The 22589-nt window shown below is 33.8% G+C and overlaps 1 protein-coding gene across 2 annotated transcripts in view; it reads left to right on the top strand.

Moving 5' to 3' along the window:
* LOC108687707 (integrin alpha-PS2) overlaps nt 1-22589 on the top strand; it is a 76326-nt gene that overhangs the window by 12976 nt on the left and 40761 nt on the right. For both annotated transcript variants that reach the window (XM_018193626.1, XM_018193625.1), the window contains exons 2-3: nt 10251-10372; nt 17412-17530. In XM_018193626.1, coding sequence (XP_018049115.1) covers nt 10251-10372; nt 17412-17530 — 241 coding nt within the window. The remainder of the gene's footprint in view (nt 1-10250; nt 10373-17411; nt 17531-22589) is intronic.

Raw genomic sequence — 22589 nt, 5'->3', positions numbered from 1 at the left:
CACGGTCAGTTCTGCTCGCCATATGGTCATGGAACATCAACGTGTCATTCCCTTGAAACACCCGAAACTGCATTGTTCCTTGTAACTGTGTTTGACATATGTTTCCTCTTCTACCAAAGTTCATAAAGGAAATCCGTTGCGGTCTAGTCGATGGAAAAACAATTTATAAGTCTCGTTTTAAAGGAATTTATAATTTTTTTGACAACTTTCTTTTGGAACTTAATTTCTCTCAAAAAATATCATATAGTTTAAATAGGTAGTATTTTTCTAAAATTTTTCAATTAAGGTTGTAAAATTTTTTGATACTCCTTGATGATGCTGTTAGAAATTTATTCTTTGATTATTTTATCTAATTGATTAAAAACAATCAATAGAAAAATTAATAATACTTTTATCGATATTTCATACTGAGTGTAAAATGTTTGTACTGTTGCGTAAATGTCATATTATAATTCTCGATAATTATTCTTCATGAAAGATTAATTTACATGCGATTTGTATATTCCGTTGACTGCACTCGACAAATCAAATAAACGACTGGCAATCTCGGTAATATGGTATAGTGATATGTTACATAACGCAATCGCGTTAACAATAGTGTCTCTTCGGTTAGAAGTAGGTCAGTGTATCGCGACCTGAGAAACGATGATTAATTACGTGCTAATGAATGAGATTAAAGCTTGATTTTAATTCCCTTCAGTCGTTTTGTAATTGATCCGTGCATCACAAATGTGTATGTCTGACGAAATTATCTGACTTGTTTTTTAATAGTCTGATATTTTGCGTATTATTTAAGACTCTTAAATGTGGTTCGCAAATATTGCATGGCGGAACTTGGTACACGAATTTTGATAACGTTAAGAAACGAGTGAGCACAGCTGCTCGATAATGAGAATGCAAGACATGAATTGGTATTTTGTACATGCTCAAGTGTGACTAATATAAGGAACCTTTCTTATATTTTACACAAGATTTGCCATTTATACAGTCGGTTTATAACCATCGTTGCTTTTGTTATCTGAAGAAAACAAAAAATTCGATAACCGAATGCTGCTTTAATATCAATTAACAAATTATTATATATATTCTCAAATTATTTAATAATTACAAAAAATATTTGTTTATATTTTCGTGTGTATTACATGATACTTAAGCAATTCATAAAAACATTCTGACATTTTGAAAATATTCAGACTTTTTTTACATATTATTTTTATTGCAACTATATATAATAATATGCATTTTTTTGTAAAGTTATTATATAATGAAAATCTTTTTTTCTTACTTCCATGATAAAACTCATTTAAAATATAAAAAAATAATTGTTATTCTAATAAAGATTATAAAAAATTAATACATATTTACAAATATTTTCATATAGGAACTAATATATTTACAGACATATGTTTTTACATAAGAATTAACATATTCATAGATATGAGAATACATCAATTATATATATTAGTTTCTTAGATTGCAATAATATTTTATTTTATGATTCATAATATGTATGTAGTTATATGACTAAAGTAAGGGAACGAAAGAATTAAACTGTAAATGGATAAATTATATTTAATTCATTGAGCACTTGATACAAGAGTTGCTTTAAGTGACAATAAATGCAAATTGCGGACATTTACTCTGCGCGATAATAGTTCGTAATCAAGATTGATCTGACTTTGTTATCGTGAGAAAAAAATTAAAGTATAAACTTTTCTGTGTGATGAGAAAGAAAGAGAGAGATGACGTGATATTGTTTAACTTTATTTAATGATTTTTTAATTTTAAAAGAGGAATATCTTTATTAGACACGGGTTGTGAAATGACAAAAAAATTAATTATTATATCTCTATTCGAGATTACAGAAATAAGAAGTTTTATAATTTTTAGTTGTATTTACATTGTATATAGACAACTTTGCACCGTAAAACAAGCGTATCTTAAAAGAATGTTTTACGGGGCGTTTATTTACGAACAAGTGATACGTGGCAAGCAAAGTTTTTGTCCTTTAAAGGAAGGCACGTAGAGATAAAACATGATGTTTATCGTGAGTCTAAAGTGACAAATTCGCGACGCTGAGAGCGAAACCGTCACGATCGGCCGTGATCGTAGATTACATTACCGCGGAATTGCGGTACCATTACGCGGCTCACGCACACGCGCGATTTCGCTTTGAATGATGATTACAGGTTTGCCCACAGCGAGGCCGAATGGTATTAGTGAGGAGGTGCTCCTTATAAAGTAGCGCCGGCTCGACATCGATATATACGCCTCCGTTCACGTTACGTCATCGACTGATCGTGCGTATCCTCAACGCATACGACGTCTTTAAAGACCTTCACGCAACCGAGATTCGAAGAATTTTTCTTAAGTACAGAAATAAATTTATAATTAAGATAATTTTTTTTTATTTTATCACGATGTATCTCGTGTTTATCAATTTTCTTCCGAAATAATATTTTTAAATAATATTTATTAAATTTTTTCAAATTCTATCTCTTTTAATCAAACATTATATGAAATATTTTATTCTTAAATTATGATATATTTATAAACATGTTATGCATTTATGCAACATTTATTTAACCAATGTAAAACTTATGAATGTTATTTCGAGAATTCAATATGTTATTGAATACGAAAATTTGTAGCTTAGTAAATTTGTTTAATGAAGTGGAAAATTATAATGAGCAGAAGGTAGAGATCTAAAAATATTTCAGAAAAGCTTAATTAAATATACACATAATTAACGAATACCCGCAATATAGGAATGCATATTGCGCAGAGCAGAATGAAATTTCACGCTGATCGGATACTGCGAGTTATGCTGATTTTTATTATCCTCAGCAATAACATGGCGCATGTGCATATCGTACGAAAGGCGTATTCCGTCTAGTTTAAATTTCCTAGCACGCGCTGGCTCATTAACATATACGTTTGTCGGAGAAGCTGAACGGCGCGCGAGTTCGCTGAACCCCATGCTTTAATCGATTTTAATCTGAAAATTAAATTTTCAATACTGAAGTAAAATATAAAAAAAAAACAAAAGAAAGAAGAAATTGAAATAATGGAAACGATAATTTAATCCTTTTTAATTGCCAATTTTTTAATTTTATTATTATCATTCTTCAATATCCATATATATTCAGAGGTCCAGATAATTTTACCTCAGCAAACCCACTAGTAACCCCAACTCATATTCAACCCGAATAATATTTTTTATTTGCCTATGCTATCCTTCGGTCTCTAATAACTCGGGAGAATCATTGCCCTTACGATATCAATCTTAATCCTTTATACCTTATCTATCATTAAATCTAAATACTTTAATTCATCATCAACAATTATATTTAATCAATTAATACAGTGAATATTTATTGATACATTCATTCTATTAACATGAGCAGGAGCTCAACTAATTGAAAGACCTTACATTTTAATTAGACAAATTCTTACCTTAAACTATTTTTTATTTTTTATTCTTCTATCCTTAAATTATGAAATATGAAAACTCATCATTTATAATTAATTTAAATCAATTATAAAAATTTTAATAAACCTTATTATTTCATTATTCTTTTTTTATTTGCCCCTAACACATCCTGTTATGTTTATAATATTATTTATTCATTTCTAATTATATATTCTAATTAAATAAAATAAATTTTTTAATTTTACAATTGGTCAAGTGCTTTAAATATTATTAATATAATAATTGTTTCCAATTTTAGTTAGCTTTATGGTAACATTTGAGTTTTATCGAACATATTTTTTTGTTATTACCAAGTTACGTTTCTATCAATCTTATACTACAAAAATTTAAAATTATCATTCTGTTCATGACAGTGTAACTTATTTCAGTATCCCTTCGTTTCCGTTTCTCATACTTGCTTGGCACTTGTTAGTGATTCGATTCGCTTATAGGCACGGAAGAGATATTATGTACTTGATGTCAGGCAACATTTGATTCCTTCCTATGATCTTCTCATCAGTTCTAATATTCGTGGCTTTTAAGAAAATATGTAATTATAACAATTAATGAATTCTTTAAATTTATATTTATATTTACAAATGAAATATAATAAAATTTTAATATTCATCTGTGTAGGAGAGAAATTAATAACTAGGAAATATTAATGATTCTAATAATCATAATCTGCATTTTTTTATGGAAACGAGTTGTATATGTTTTCTAGTGATGATTAAGATACGCTTTCTTTTGTGGAGAGAGCAAGGGATCTTAAGTGTTGCGTGATTTCCGGCTCGAAACCCGAGGTTGCATTACAATCGTCATTCTTTATGCCTGTATACGAGTCTCCATTTGGTTGTAATAGTTGTAACGGAAGTTAAAGCCAGTCAGACGCACGTTCGGTGCGACGTAATATACTATATAATAGCACGTGGCCACATGAAAAAAAAAACGTTGTTTCATTCAAATCAGTATTGACAGAATAGTTTTTTGACTATTTAAAGATCAAATGATTGTTACATAAATCAATTAGTTTATCATTAATTACCATTTTAATTATTTGCGTTATTTATGCAATAATAGATTAAATCAATCTTTTTGAAATTTCTTAATTGTATGCTGACTTATCTGACAAATTATAAATAATTCATTTATCGTTTATATTTACTCGTATGTCTCTGTACGAATTCCTATAAATAATTCATCTGTCATCGCGGTGCGTAGAAAAACATTTTTGCGTGTGAAAAGAAACTTATGCGGGTAAAGAGTTAAGAAGATTCACGCGAGACCGACACACAGATCTCCGACCTTTCGGAAAAGATAACTCTCTAGCGAACAATAACATCACGAACAGAACGGCATGACGATACCAATCTTCGGTGGTGTACCGGTACTTTTAGCGCGATTTCACGCACGACGTATCCTCATGGAAAACGTGTATATACGACGTTCGTCACATTGCACGCACGAGGTATTTGTCCTTTCGTGGAGAACACAAAGCCAGAGAAGGGGAGAAAGAGAGAAAGATATATCTTTCTTCGGAGATCAAAGCGCGAGATCTCACGTGGAAGCCGTGGAAGGAACGGCGGCATTGAGCAATTCGCCAAGTACGGCGCGCCACGTCGAATGGAGCCGTCCCGATTTTGCCAAATACGGGATTACGAATACGCGCGCGTGTCCTGGCCGTTGTAATATAAGTCAATACAACACGCGACGCTGCGTTTGTGCGGACAAGGATCGCCGATATTCAACCGCGAGGCTCGAGTTACACCTGACGACAACGACGGCCAAGTCACTCTCTAATTCATGCGCGAATGGACGAGAGCTTAAAGGAGCCGCCATGCGCGGCCTATGCAGATTTCGATGTTCGCCAGGAAGCTTATGCAAAGTAACCGATGCAACGTAGCACGTGCTGTGTCTCGAAAAACATTGCGCACGGTACGGAGAGTATCGAGTTACCTCACGGCGCGATTTTTTATTTAATCTGTTTGTGCGATTGTGCACTTGACGTCAGCTAAAACGTAACGGGCTACATAAGAAAGAAATAATGATTTAATGATTCTTAAAGATTTAACTTCAATTACACATCTAATTAATAATCTGTTAATTAATAATCTGTTAATGCTTCCGCATTGTGAAACAATAGTTGCTGTAATGGATTGTAAATAGAATTTGCATATGAAGTGCGCAGATATTTCTAGAGTTGTTGTCATCGCATCGGTCACTCAGAAAACTAAAGCTGCGTTGAAGACAGGATTTTGTACTCTCGTACGATCGATTTTATTAAATAGCTCGCTCGTATAAGCTCGAATATTTCGTCGTTTTACGGCCGAGGCCTTGAAAATCGTCAACTCGTCGAATTCTTGCCGCTAAAAAATATTTGCGTGACGATAAATACTGCGAAACCGCAGGTGCTTAAAGAGTCGGTTGCAGCTGTGAAACTATTTTCGACACTGGTGATTTCGCATGAATTGATCGTAAAAGCTATAGTCTTAAACCATATTAGATTTTACCATAATAATAATATAGATTTTTGATAAACGATGCATTATAAAATTTAATCATCATATGTTATTAGGTTCATTTCATTCTATTTTCCTTCAATTAACATTTCCTTGTCAAAGAATTATCTTTCAAGAAAAAATAAAGTAGTTTCTGAGAAGATTAAAATAGGTTGCATCAAAAGAGAACCATATATATATATATATATATATATTAGCATATATGGTATTTCCGTGCACGAAAAAGACTGCTAGATAAAAGACTCTGACATCAAAATGACATTAAGAGCCAATGGATTCTGGGACTTTCTCTTCGACAGGACAGTCAGGTTGTTCGTGTAACCTGATTCGGACAGGCCATCTTGAACGCCCACTGATCGAACCTATTCGCATGATTCGCTTAACTCGAAGCCCACATACATACATACTCCATCGATATTCCCGAATAGCGCTCGCGAGAATCCCCGACGACACCAGCCAGTGACTACGTATCCTGTGGGACCGGTTCGCCCCTGCATTCCCGTTCACATGCATGCGTCACATATTGGTGGCTATAGTTCCTCACGAATGCAAAAAAGTAGAGTGTAGGCGAGAGCTTGAAACCTCGTCAGGTTCAGCCCACGTTATTCGTCGTTGAAGTAGCGCGAGCGCCTTCATCCATCGTACGTCAAAGTCCTGTTTAAATGCGTATTCACTCTCTGAATTTTCTGGTAATAACATTATAATAATGATGATGCATTATGTTAATCTGAGAAATAGAATATCACTGTAAATATAAGTAAATTTTATTTAAATTACTGACTGATTGTGTAAAAAGTTTTACAATAATAATTCTTGATAAATACATTACTTGCAAATAATAATCGCATTACGAATATGGATAAAAATGAATAGATAAAATTGAGAGCTATTCCGTAATGATAACGTTTCAAGCACCTGTATTTGTATGTTTTTACTTTATAGTGTTTAAAAAAATTACCTGTGCCAGACAATCTGCGATGTTCTTCTTCTAGCAATTAGCACTCTTTTTGTTCTCGCACAATGTATTATAGAAACGAGTTTTGTGGTCATTTCATTTCTTCGCGTACGGTCATTATTTACCGCCTTTAATTATTACTTCAATCTTACTTGACCGCAAACTCATTCAATTTAACGTTTGTATTATCTCGGTTTCGTCTCGCGAAGAAGAATCCATTTCGATTATTTTGTTTATTAATTATGATAACACATGTTACGATAATTATGGTAGAAACTGCCTTTTACCTTTGATTCTTAAGTGAATCTATCAATCGGAAAATTATATAGCCATTTATAAATTCCGCTAGCTTACCGTTATCGATATTGTGGCATACGACTTCGACGGCACGTCAAGCATACGCTTATGAATCGCTTACATAAGCGGCATAATCGGCTCTTCTCTTTCCACGTGTGAGTATGTGTGGCGCTTACCTACGCACACTGCACCAATCATGCAACCCAGAAGCCGATGTATGCCAAGGTTGCTACATGCAATGGTATTTCCATGTGCTTTTATAATGGAGACCTACGATACGGAATCTGTTTCATGCCGAGATTTCCGCCGATAATAAATAATAATACACTTGAATAATTGCAACACCTGAGTAATTTGAAAGATCTTATTATACAAACGTTAAGTTGTTATATAGCTTAACATCGTTTGAATTATGATTGATCATCAAAGCCTATTCAAGTGCGGCCATAGGTCGAGCCTTAATAACACTAATTGCGCGCGATATGGGATGGTGTAATCATTACCGATTGAATTTTCTCGGCGCAGATTAGAATGATTAGACGAAGAACAATGACCGAAGTTATCGGTTATCGTTTATTGAGCACGTCTCGATGTTAATAGACTTTAAATTAGCAGCGTTGCCCAAAACTGGGTCATTGGATCAGAGTTAAATTGTGCGAGCAGATAATTATTCATTCGACTCTTTTGAAGATGTTTCGTCATCGTTCTATGATTTGAAGAATATATATTACACGCTAGAGAAGAATATATTACACTCTAATGGTGCAATTTCTCTTGAATTCAATTTGATTAATTATTCACGTACAATTTAATGTATTATATATGCATGCAATTACTCACATATTTAATCTTAATGCGCAACATAAAGAATAAATATACTATAAATGTAGACTTAGAAATAAGTTTAGGAAATAACAATATTTAGTCTGCGGAATTTTATTTAGACACTAAATAAATAATATAGGATAGATGTGTGTCGATTAAGAGATTTTTATCAAATCAAGTCCATTTTTGATATGAAAATTAAAGCATATAAATTTTCTTTTTTTATTTTTACTTGTAATATAATGTTACGATATCTCCGAAAATTAACACAAAGTATGTCACTGCGATCTCGCTATATCGCATAGGTATATATCGATGAGATAATTTCCGTCTGGAGGAAAGAAAGCTTTTACCCTTTTCCCTGTCGAGCTAATATTCCGGAATCAGCTAACGATGCTAGATGATAGAAGCCACATCATTTGTCATATCATTTGTCATAAAGTAAAGCATAGCAATATCCGGAAAAGCTTTTCGTATTCAAACTATTTGTCAAAAGAATTTTATGCGTGGGGAGGATTTTAACTTATCGAAAATTATCTTTGATAAGTTACTTATTCATCCCATTCAAAGCAATTTCTTGGATCTTCAGGTTCTTTTCTTTGAAATAGTTTTAAACTTGGTTTTTAGAGAGCAAAAATCGGACTCGTAAGAACAAAGAATTATCGATTGATGAAGGAAAAGATTAGTCATCAGAGTAAAAACCATAGACAGATGCACATCACCCTATGCGTAGTAAGTTTGGTATTTTCCAACGCTAGTGAAATTAATTATCTAACCGATAGGTCAAGATAATATTGGAATGCTCTTTTTGAGCTTCGTGACTGACACACCCTCTAGAGATAATTATACGATCGATTGTCTTACGCCATCCCATTTTCATATTGTCTGGGGTGCGCTGATAATCGCGCGGTCACATCGTGTTTTTTTATTCTCGTCTCTTTGGGCCGCATTACACCGACTGGCCCTCGAACCGGCATGGCACAATAAATTATATTATACGGATAATAAATTGGACTTCAGAATACCTGATTCCAATTATTCTAATATCGAGGATATCGCCGAATCCGTAGAGAAAGGCGTCTTCCGTTCAATAATGATAATGGCCAATTTGGCACGCAAAGCGGCGATCGTTAACGTAATTGAAGGTGTCGGGGGGGGAGCCTTCGTTATTTCGCCGCAGTTTTTTTCTCACGTCGGCCCGTACTTCGCATTATTTGACGCCCAGGGCGTTGCCGTTAAGATTAATTATGCGTAATAAAAGTTACATTAATAAAGCCATTTTCGCGCGAAAGAGATCTCTTAGAGTAATTACGACGCGTCGCAATGCTTTCCTTCGAAAATTACTTAGAATTATAGTGCCTGCCATTTTAGCTACCATTCACGATTAATTTCTTATCAACATTTTATCGCCGTTTGAAAATACATTACAAACAGATTTGTTTGAAACAATGGCGGTCATTCCAATCAGTTAGATAACATATCTTGCGAAAAGGTTACATGACAAAAGAAATTAATTCTCATTCTTGCGAGCGAATAATAAGTTGAATAAGGTAATGGAAAGATAATGAAAAAAGAGAGAGTAAAGCAGATAAGAGAGAAGACTTAAAATGGATCGATATAACGAACGAAGTATTGAAAGGAAGCCTATTAGTGATATGAGATTGTGGGGTCAGGAATAAGTCAGATTGTAATGCTTTCTTAGTAAGAGAGGAAGGAAAATTATTGAGAAGCAAATAGTACGATCACGCACGCGTTTTGATGACTCTTCTCGAGTATAGTATTGCCTAGTTCAGAACACATAATTGGCAGTTCTTGACATCTCAATAGACTCTGGCAGCTGTATTTAAGATTCTGACAGCAAAAGCTATTCATCGAACACGATTCATCGTTCATCCATTAGTCGGACCTTGCTGCTAGATCTTGCGCCATTGCTCAAAATAACTCACGACCACTGACCTCAAATCTCGGATGCATCCTTTATCGAGAGCTGTTTAAATCGATACAAGTGATAATATCGATGAAATCAATCTTGAACGCGATTGCCTTTACAAAACAATTCGTAATTGCAAATTGTGATCTCGAAACAAACAAGCCTATATAACGAAGCCTAAATTGAAGTTGTAGCGTGATGCTTTCGTTGTATTCGATTTCGCTGATAACGTGTTACTTATTTTTCTTTCAGGGCAATCGTGGGCGCACCAGAGGCTGAAACTGCGCAAGTTGGCGTCTACCGAGGAGGCGCAGTCTATAAATGCGATATCGCGGCTGATGATAGATGCAACATAATCCATTTTGACGATAAAGGTAACAAGATCATAGACGTTGGTTATCTTAATTTTGACAGACGACGCATTAATGGCGCTTCAACTGATTCTCGGTGATCATTAATTTTGAAACCTCTCGTCGAAGGATAAAAAATTTAATTATGTAGAATTTACTACATGCGCTTAACTCTTGCATATGATAAAACGTCGAATAAATTTTGTAAAAACATCACAATATAATATTTATAAGATTATAAATAGTTGATGAGATTTTTTTTTTAATGGGAAAAGTTAGATTTTGTTTGCTATCTTGAAGTTTCCATACTCAAGTATATTATACGTCTAAGTTATTAAATACTAAAGCGATACTAACGTAACTTTACCTATACGCATGGCACGCTTTTATCAATGATTGACAGGTGAGAGGTGTTCCCTTTGATTGAAAATAGCATAGAGTTAACATGCAATCACGTATGTAAATATCAGTCGAATAGATAGAAGTAAATTTAGGATCACGAGCTCTTTCACTCTGTTAACATTAATCTTGGACTAATTTAGATCACCGCGTCAACAGCGCAGTGTTGAAACATTAATGCATTCGCAGAATAATGTAATGGCTTCGAGAGATTCCGCATGCTCGATCGTGTGTGACATAATTGGCAATCCATTGAGCAAGTAATTGAGCGTTGTGAATTTGAAATCGGACTTTTTAATGTCGCCAGTTAAAGCTCGCTGATAACGTTCCTCGAAGAATAAAAATCGATCAGTGAACGATCATCGGTCTGAAACGCTCGATCATCATTCACGATCGAGAATCGGCGCGACAAGACCGGTTTCAGAATTTGCTCGCGAAGAAAATCGAATGAAAACAATATGCAGGACAGATATTAATTGCGGAAAGTGTTGCTATTCTGTGATTAACAGCGTGTTGTTATATATTAGCTGTTTATTATAATTAACTGACTAGACGTATAAAAATAGAAGTAGACTTAATTATCTTATTGCAATAGGTCAATTATTAATGACCTATTTATATAACTTAAGTTATATAACTTAAATTAATATAAAAATGATTTTATTTGTATTTGTTGAATACAAAAACTAAACTTGATTACTAATCCTTATTTAAATCTTTATTTAAATAATCTCACATGAATCTAACATGAATTTGAAATATATAAATATTCTATTTTCAAGTCCAATTCAACATTTTTTAGTAAAATGATGACATCTTAGATTTATTTAGGGCGTTGAAAAATACAAATAAGAGGTTCCCGCCTTAGATTTCGCCGGACTGTCTTGCAAAAGACAGTTGACCCACATTTTACCTTCCCTCCGACATCGATGCGCCAACGAAGCTTCGTAATCTCGAGTAAACCGGCGAACTGGTTACAGTATATGCTATTCTTAGTGCCAATATACTACCCACTCTGCCGTTGACCCTACTATATTTTGATGCTTGGCAATTGCCGCACGTGATGTTGAATACTGATTATGTATGATTTATCATACCTAGAATTTATATTACAATTTATATTTTCTACATATAAGGAGATTTCTAAACGTTTAAGACATAAATCGTCTTGATTTGTTAAGAAATTGTGTTTAACCTTTGCCTTTGATAACTGATAAGCAAATTGAAAAACAATTTTATTATAAACTAGATATTTATAGAAAATATCTCCATATCGTTTTAGGACGAAAATATCATTTTCTTTTAAATTTTTCGTAACTTAATAGATAAGTGTTGCAGATAATTGTAAAATGGATTTACGTTAGTCTATTCATAATCTACATCAGGCTCGTCCAAAACTTAACTCGCGATCTAAGCGCTTTTTTTTACATCATCTCGTTGAGCGAAACAGAGAGAAAATGAAATAAATGGACGCTAGATCTCAGTCCAGCGACTGGCTGTTAATAACATCTATCTTTTTTTGTTTCTATCTCGCCCAACGAGATGATGGAGAGAGAGAGAAACGTTGAACTCGCTAAGTCTTGAATAGGAAAAATGTTTGATATTTGTGACTATAATTACCTATGTAGTAAAATAATTATGATTAGAAATTCTATTTTTATAATTATTACTGTTATAATGTTAGTAATAACAATTATATTTATAACTGTGTACCAAAAACAATATATAGTTAGCAGTTCCAAAGTGACTATAAGTCATTTTATGTTAAATTATGATAATTGTGCAATCATTTTTTCTCTCGACGTATTTTAATTTTTACAACAGGACTCTCTAAGTGACCTGATTAACTCGAGCTTAATGTAAATGCTGTTTGCAAAATATCCTTAACGAATCCTATTACCATCATAAATTCATGCTCTCTAACCAAGAACTTTGGCTGTGCTCAGATTCATATAATAAATCCAGAGAAACGTAGCGAAGTTTCTAGCAGGGTAACATACACGCGAACCAATTAAAGCGGTTGCGTTTAGAGTACATTGCTTGCTCATAAAGTTCTCCGGTAACCCGGTGAAGGAGAAAGAGAGGGATTAAAAATATTATTCGCGCCATGCTCTTACGCTCGATGTAATCTTTCGCACCGCTCGTAAACACGCGCGCGAATCGAACGCGCTAATGTAAATTAGCGGGATAAACTCACGGCGTGAATTAGACGCGGTTTAAACACCTCGTAATGCCGTGTCTCGACCGGCGATGATCGGCGGCGCGATACGGCGCGATCCTGATTCGCGCTCTCTCTCAACGTTGTAACTTGTAATGCGAAGCTGGTTGTATGCATCCGCGAAAAGAAAAGCGAGATTGCTGGGCGCGAGCATGATCGGCAGGAAATCACGCGATCAGGCGCGGCGAGTGCCTGATTTCACGTTATATTATCCAGCAAATGGAGCGCGAACGGCATCAATCGGCAGCAACGCGGGATCGACATAAAAGGAACGATCGAAACGCACAGTAATACAATTCTTCCCTTTTAGTGCGTTCGCGCATGATCGAGATAAAACGCCCGGATAGTTAAGTCGTGATGACTCGTGGCTACATTTTGTGAAAAAAAAAATATTCTGCTCGCAACGTACCTACCGTGTTCTATCGAGGTCTCAGATGATTTCTTAGACGTGATTATTTCTACGTATCTGAAGTCTTCTTTAATATTGAATATTCGCGATAATACAAAATTATTCGAAACATACTCGATTCAGTACCTGAATTTTTGATTTCATGATAAACGATGCAATCAACTGCAAGAGAAGAAGGTGCAAAACAAGTAAATTAAATTAAACTAGCGGAGTAAGTTTACAGACGATTAATAGTCATAAATGAGTCACAGATCTAAACGATGACAGGATAGAACAGCTGAATTAATAAAACTTAAGAGAATCGGACCACTCGCGCATGAAATTCCTGTGAATCTGTTTTCTTGAAATCTATTTCTATTTCTATTCTTGATTTCATCAATTTGCGTTTGTACGAGGATCGCAGTAAGAAACGGGACTGAGCTTCCTCTAGTCTTTCGTTCTGGACTTTGTTTTCTCTCTGTTCTTCTCGATCGCAAGAAAACGTTTTCGCCCGGCTGTGCACACAAGATCTCAAGTTGTACGTCCAATTAGTCGATTTCCTCCTCTACTATCGCTGGCGCTACCATTACGCATGCGAGCACATTTTACTTTGATCGATAATTAGGCCGATCGTATGTTCCTATCTTTCCTCGATCTTGTCCAATTAAGATCGTAGCCATGTGTCGCCAATTATCGGCGCGTGGCGCGATTTTCTCGTGCACGCGCGACGATGAAAACATCTCGATCATTTCTCGCTCTTTGCATATTGCGTGGAGCGTTGTCACACTAGACTAAATTTTTCTCGCGATACCGTCGAAAAGTTTACGATACGCGATTTAAATTGCAATATTTGATGATTTTGCACGAATAACTTTGATTTGCCGTAACGTGGATTATTGAAACTGGAAGAAAGTTGCTTGCGCATGTATGTTTATATTTAACGGTGATAGTGATTACTCAATACTGATAAAATACAATTTTGATGTTTTGCTTCTTTTAAACAAGTTATCTTTTTAAGATTACACACGTCATGAACGATTCTAAGCTGCCGTTGTATAAATAATGATATTCAACATTGAGGTCGAAAAAAATAGATTGCGTAAAATCACGATTTGTTCTCCAAGAACAAGTCGTTTTACGAGTCTGTATTTCTTTTAATGTTTATACTGTCATAGTTTAAAATAGTAATAATGGATTAACCAGCGTCCGAATTTACAATGTGTTATTGAAACTTGAACGACGAGTTGCTCTCCAAAATAACTGCTGCTTGATTTTATGATGGAATTTTGACAACAGCATTAGTTTGTTACTTCAAAGAATTTGCCACAATCAGTAATTTATACAGAATGTCTAATTTTGGTCACGTGAATTCCGAAGAAAGTCAAAATCATTATAATCGTTATATCATTGAAACGTTTCTCCAAAAAAAAAAAAAAAAGAAAAACGTAATTATCTTTTTTATTTTTCTTTTCTTCCAATTTTCTTATCTCAATTCTTTGTAATTACTACATATATTTCATCTCGACAGAATTATGTCAGAATATTTATTCTTCGTGCCAAATAAACATTTGGTAAATTCGTTATGAAGAATTATAATCGAGATTGCAAGATGAGAAGATCGTTCCGATTTCTTTGTAATTCAGGCAGAAATATGCAAGATCTCGTCTTCGATCTTTATTTGCGATGTACCTCGTTGCTCCACCTGCGGCACGTCGAAGTGCCAAACAATCCTTTCGATTGCGTATCGCTGATTCCGTCTGCGTACGAGGAAGAGATCTCGTTCAGGTCTTTGAGGTCACTCACTCTATAGCTACACGAATACATCGTCTCGAGGAGGAACTCCTCTCGTCTTACGCTTTGGCGAGTATCGCGGAGTATCACAGCGGACTGTCCGGAGATACTGAGAACTGTCCCGCTACAAGAAGCTGACGATGCCTAATACAGAAAACTGTAAAACCGTTTTGTCCTAGCCCTGCCTCTGCCAAGACACAGTATTTCTTGCCGTGTGCTGCTCAAGGACTAATTTCCGAAGGTCAGAAATATTTCACGACTTCAGTTGCACGAATTGACACTCCGATCATCGTGCAATTAGCATATTAATAAAAAATGTAAAAGTATGTAGTATGAAATGATCAAATTATCGAAGTGTCTAATTTATAATTAATTTAAATCGAAAGAAATAAATTTAGAATTAAATTATAATTGATATACGCATAAAGTTTTGTTAAGCACGGAGTACACGGTGCGCTATGAAAATATCTGTCGAGTATCTTAGGTTAAATTAATTTTGATATTCGAGATCGGAATCATTATCTGTTTGTTTCTTAGTCGCAACGATCTGGCAAGGATTGTGAAACGAAGGACAACTTCCTTTTAAGGATTATACTTGATCAATACTGGCTAACGGGTTCGCTCAATTCGTAAAATCGATAAAGAAATGTACAGAACTCTTAAGGCTTCTTTACTATGACACCTGTCCGTGGTTCTTTTCTCGAGATCATCGAACGATAATTGCAACGTCAATCTGTGATATGGCGTTGTTGAATTACTTTCATTAAATAATAATATAAATAATTTATCAACACTGAAAGGAAATGTTTTGGTTGTACCAACAACTTCGGATCTCATCGATGTGAACTGGCGCTCAACTTTATCAAAAATAAAAATTAATACCGTAGGCCGTTTGTACTTCATTTGTATTTGTTTGTACCAACCATTATTTTGTATTGTACCTCAAACAGTTAAACAAAAAGTGAAAAATAAAAAAATGGCCAGCGCGCAAGACTTTATTTTTTAATTTCATTTATATTATTCGAAAGACAATCGTTTGTATCCGTTTGTCCTCTCCTTTCGCTATACAAATAAGTACAAACGAAGTACAAACGAAGTCTACGGTATTTTTATTTTTGATAAAGTTGAGCGCCAAGTTCACATCGGTGTATATCTTTCTTACTTATATCATCTTATTTATATTGTTATGCAATTAGTAAAAAGTTTTTCTCATTTTCGATATATGATCTGATTCATGTTCTCCTCGTTCGAATAAATCAGATTTTTGAATCGGATCAATATATCGTCACTATAATCCGTTTTTGACGATGATGAAAGATAATAAAGGACTTGAAAAAGAAATGCAATTCACGAATCGATCATTTTGTACTCGTCTGCCCGCATGTGGCTGGTTTATTCTTCAGTAAATTATCTTCCACAAATGGAACCTTTGATATGATGAATATCACGAAGGTTGAGTTCGACCGGGATTAACCCTATACTAAAATTACGAGATGCAGACGTCAGTAAAACTCGTCCTTGCCGTTTGATATCATTCCTTTTCAACGTGTTTGCTTCAGCTCATTCAGAGACATATTAGATTACTTCCAGTTAAGTGATTGTCTGACAATCACTTATCTAGCATAACTAGATATTAATTCTTATTACCGATACGCTTATTAATCGCACTGAATAATTTGAATAGATCTGAGAATAATGTTCTTTTGTACTCTTTATAAGACACATTATTTTCTTAGTAGGTACACAAATTTACAAATAAATAATATATTTCTGAGTTTTGTAACATTTAAAATAAATGCACGATTTATTTATTTTTCAAAATAATTTAATTATCTCTGACAAGTTTTATAAAAATCGAATTACTTCTTTAATTATTTTCTTACAAATGCACTAATCCAGAATTTTTTGTTTAAGTCAAAATTTTCACGATATATCTAGCGATCGCTTTTTACAACTTAATAAGTTACTATCACATTCTTTTCTTAGTAGGTACACAAATTTACAAATAAATAATATATTTCTGAGTTTTGTAACATTTAAAATAAATGCACGATTTATTTATTTTTCAAAATAATTTAATTATCTCTGACAAGTTTTATAAAAATCGAATTACTTCTTTAATTATTTTCGTATAAATGCACTAATCTAGAATTTTTTGTTTATGTCAAAATTTTCACGATATATCTAGCGATCGCTTTTTACAATTTAATAAGTGATATTGAAAGCAAATTATTGATACTATGCATAAAAAAATATGTTTATTACAGGACATAATCACGTCAGAAATCCAAATCTCGCTGGTAGCTTGAATCAGATCGACAATAAGACGTTGCAGTGGTTCGGTGCTACAGTCTCAGCTTCTAGCAAGGACGGAGGTCCGATTCTGGTAAGTGCGACTTCTGATATCGAAATGCACGACTTGCATTTTAACTGTCAGACGTCAGCGTATTAACGGTGCAATAATTCTTCGGCATGATAACGTGAGCGCGACTGCTTAAGGCGTAGCAACGGTAATTAATTACAAACGTAGCTAATACAATATTGAATTTCTGATTAATGAGTCAATTATATTCAATTGACATTCAATTGGCATAAGCTTCAATTAGAAGCATTAAAGTGTATAATGATTTAGAATATTTGATTCTCCAGAGATAGAAAGTTTGTATTAAAATAATAAATAATAAAATTAATAGTAAAGTAATAGATAATAATTATTAATAAAGAAATTATACTCATTTTCGTTATAAGAGATCATTATAACGGATATTAACTTTAATTGCGTATACCGTGTACATTGTATTTATAATTCTTAGAAATCCCAAGATTGCTACGCGAAAGCTGTTTAATGAAATAAACAGTGTAAGCCAATGGAAACAAATGATGAGGATTCAGTTGAGTTACTTAAATAGCTTTTGTCTTTTATAGAAGATAACAAAATTTTTTTTGAAAACGAAATATATAAGAATATTTAGAAAAATGAAAATAATGAAGAGTTCATTAAATGCGATATTTTCTTTAAATGTTCAATATCTTCATTTGTGCGATTTATAACTACAGGTCTCGGATAGATCTTCTGAGAGATTACAGACGTGCGTTCCCAGAAGGCCGCAGCTTCTATTTCAGGATTCGAAAACAAACGAATTCCCGACGCGTTCCACGTTTCGTTTGTGATGTTGAGACGTCTTGCAAGCGAGTCGAATTAGCACGGAATTCAGAAGTCAAGTTGTTTACTTTTGGTGAAGTAATTAAGTTATACAATAATTAGATAAAATCGAGAAATATTTATTACATTTTAAAAAACATTTCATATTCACTATGAATTAAAACTCTCTTTAAATTAGATATACAGTTGGATGAGCGATTAGAAAAAACAATTTTATAAAATTTATTCGTTAATTTATTTTCTATCTATAAATATTAAAAAATAATTTAGGGTTGGTATTCATAGTCGGTTTTTATTTTAAGACACCGTCTTAAATAATGTCTTAAGACGCTAATACAGCCCTCTGATTGGTCCATGATATCTTAAGATCGTATTTAAAATAATCTTGAATATAAGATTCGAGACTATAAATACTGGCCTAGGTCTTTCCAATATAGAGATAGATCGAATTTATCTTCCCGATTACAACGGTACATCAAAGTAGCTATTTTTCAAGTTACTTTGGTTTCTCCTACACGAAATTATGGTCCCTTCGGTCTTGCCGTGGTTCTCTCCTGCAGCGTTCTCTCGTTATCTGATCAACACTCACTCTCTGCGATACGTGTTAAAGTCATTATCCGCCCGCTCGCAGCTTCCACGCAGATTTCCGATTCAGAGTACGTTGCGGAGCCCCGTTATGACGATCCGGCACGTTCGCAACGTAACACCGCCCTCGCCTTGCGGGATGCACTTCTTGCGACGGGTATGTGCAAGCGAAAGGTCGGACGCCAATCTAGCGCGAAGATCTTTGCCCTTCTCGGAGACTTGGGCCCCTTTTTTTCCTTCCTCCCTTCGAACCATGCGGCGGCCCCTATGATGTACGAGCCGCCCTTATCTATCTTTATATGTACTGCTCTACGTTGCACGCATGTGCGTATGCTCATCACGCGCGGCTGCGGTAGCCGCTGTGATGGCGGATGTGAAGATTGAACACAGGAGAAAGATTGAAGCGGGGAGAAGGGGTGGTCAGGAAGCGGCACTCGCAAATCTTCAGGCGGTCGGAGTGTATCAAGTTTTCGGAATTGCGAAGCGAACTGACGAATAATTAATAGTGTGTCCAATGAATACACCTAATATTCGAATAAATGAATAAAAAATGAAAACACTCATTCGAATACATTTCTCTTTTATTCGTTAAGAAACGATTAAATATTTTTTCATTTCATTTGAATATTTTTTTAATACGATTACGAATATTTTCATTTTGTATTCACTTTTACTCTGTATTATCTGTACATAGCTTGCAAGCCTACAAGGGAAAACAGAAATCTATAAAAACAATGGCTATGGTTACATCGTGCATTTAATCCGCGACTTATACGATGGGCGTCCTTGTTCAACCTATAGATTAAACAAAGATTTTTATCGAGAATAATATATCTCGGAATTTAATGTCCGCAGACCATAATGAACGTCGCGTCTAGATATCCTATAAAATATTTATAACATTACTGTCATATAACCGGAATTATATCGAAATATGTATGACGCGCTCTGTCAAATAGATAGATTTATAAATAAAAAAATGTATATTTTTCTAAAATTTTATAAAATCTGAATATTACAATGACAAAAATAAATAAAATTCATTTTTTTTTACTTAAAGTTATCAAAGTTTATATAATAGTTAAGAAGTAATGATTGCTTATTAGAGCTTTCTCTTTCAATTTATATTTTGTTTGAATGAATATAAATACTCGCTAAATGTTCATAGTTTTTTGTGAATAAATATTTTTTGAAAAATTTTGAATGAATGTATGATTACATTTTTTTTATGTGAAAATTTTGAATAAATACGATTTGGAGCTCAATTACAAATTTTTGTATTCATCGAGCATACTAATAATTAATATAATTCTATTACATCTTTGTACCCTAATTAAATATTACTTTTTATTAACTTTTTTTTCTCTTTATTCCATAAATATTCAAATCTAAAGTATTAATAAATATTATTCTGTTCTATTATATTTCATAATTTAGTTACATTGAAAAGAATTTTCACGAAAATGAAAGCAATAACTAAAACGTTTTTGAATCGGATCGCAAAGTATTATTAGACCGCTTGTATTGGAATCATCCATAACGTTGTAATAATCCCGAGTGATTGCTTGGTTAAAAATGATACGTGGATGACTAGGTGGATTTCGAGGAAATTCGATACGGTCGGTCAGAATGAGTTGGGGGCCTCGTGACGGGCAATGGGTGCGCGAGTAAGGAAAGCCATAAATAAGGCCGCATTCGTATGTGAGAGGCGTATTAGCGACGATTATCGTTCTCGTGCTCGCGTAATTTTCACATAGCAAGACGTCGCCACATAGCAAGACACGCTATCCCGTCAACGCCATTCCCATCTTTCCGTGACACGCCGACATTATGCCAGAATTATCTACTTATTCCAGAATGCGAGACCCGCTCTCTGGTAAACGTACGGCTTTTTCCGCGATTATTCTTCCTCGCTTTCTCCATATCGCTTTTGTTCCTCGTCTCTTCTCGCCTTGCCCTCTTTCACCCTTTGCAATTAAAGATAAGTAATTACTGCTGACAGATAAACGCGAAGAAACGTGCCTCATTCTTTCGTTCTAAATACTCTCCTCTTTCATATTTTCGTAGAATTCGTTCTTTTATATTTCTTCGTTCTTATCCACTATTTTATTTAATAATTAATATTAAGAATTATATAATAATGCAAGTTATGTGTTTAAAAAGTATACGTTATATTGTTAAAAAAGAAAGAATTATTTAAAAAATTTACTAATTTATTGAAGTATGAGTAAAAAAAAACCAGGTAAATCGATGGCGCGTAATCATTGTTTCTAGAGAGAAACTTTTAATACGTGCTCGAAGTGAAAAGAAATGAGATTCATGAAGGTTCAGTAAAACTCGATTTATATGATTATATAATATATTAGCGATTAATTTCTTCATCTATGTGAGAAAAAAGATGTAATCGATAGAAGTTTGCCGAATGTCTTCTCTTCCTCATAATCAGAAGTGCGCGCGTGATATGTGCGATACCGTGTGCAGAGACTTTGATGCATCTGCTTTTATGGCGCTAAAACAATGAGTCGACGGTTGCCTTATTTCTATCACGCGTTTGATTGACGTTTGGTGCTTTCGAAAATCATACGCAAACGTGCATGACGTAAACTTTGATTCGAATTTGAACTCATCTTTTCAATGAAAGTCATTGAACACGCCATAAATTCATTAACTATTAATAAAAAAAAATGGATATAATATATCTTTAATAAAACACATTGATTGATGTCATAAAATCAGTAAAAAAAAACACAATTTTTATCTTCTGAGATATAATATATTATAGAATGAATTTATCGAGATTTATACATTTATTGTAGATACTTATACATATATGTAGGATTCTGTTAAAGTATCTAAAAATTTAACTATAAAATACAAAATTCTGAAAACAATAATATTGAATCAAAATAATTATGTAGGAAACATGATGAATACTGCAAAAAATTTTGACATTTTAACCAACTTGTTGTTAAATATAATTATTCAGAGATTTTCCAACACTTATTTTCAGATCTGTATCTAGTTAAATTTTTAGATATTTTAATAATACCATTTTTTCTGTTCGTAATCAAAATTTTAGATGAGATTTTGGCAAGTTAAATAACATCGAGTAATTATGTATAGCTTAATCTTTCAATATTATTATACCTATAATTTATACTGCGATATACTTATTCTGAGTAATTCATATGTATTAAATACAACTGGTATTATGATTATATAAATATACTATGTGTAAAATACACACGTAAATACACACATAAATACACACGCGCAACCGCATCAACGTCTTCTCTCGTTTCTGATGTCGCTTTTTTATCGCTACCACGAACAAAGGTCGAGCCCCTGAATATCCGTGGGTGGTTGTCATCTTATCGAATAGAAACTCGTTAATGTTCTTTGTGTCGATTGCCGTTGGCAGATAATGGCTCGTTTCGGTTTTACGCGTTCACTTGTCGATCATCGTGATTGCCTTGCTGTTAATTGCTCTCGAAACAAAAGATGTATAGAAGCCGCATGAAAAGTGAACAAGTATCTCGTAAATGTTAGAAGGTATTAGAAGCTTTATGCGTCGATTAGTATTCGCTTACATGGTCATTACCATGGTCTAAGTCTCGCAGATCTCTACATGAATTTTTATTTACCTTTTATTCTTTATTTAAACATTATATAGAATAAACATTAATTTAATAAATTT

Source organism: Atta colombica, unplaced genomic scaffold (assembly GCF_001594045.1).
Source record: "Atta colombica isolate Treedump-2 unplaced genomic scaffold, Acol1.0 scaffold210, whole genome shotgun sequence".
Classification (NCBI taxonomy): Eukaryota; Metazoa; Arthropoda; class Insecta; order Hymenoptera; family Formicidae; genus Atta; species Atta colombica.
The sequence above is the reverse complement of the archived record's forward strand: the minus strand, read 5'-3'. Positions and strand labels throughout refer to the sequence as shown.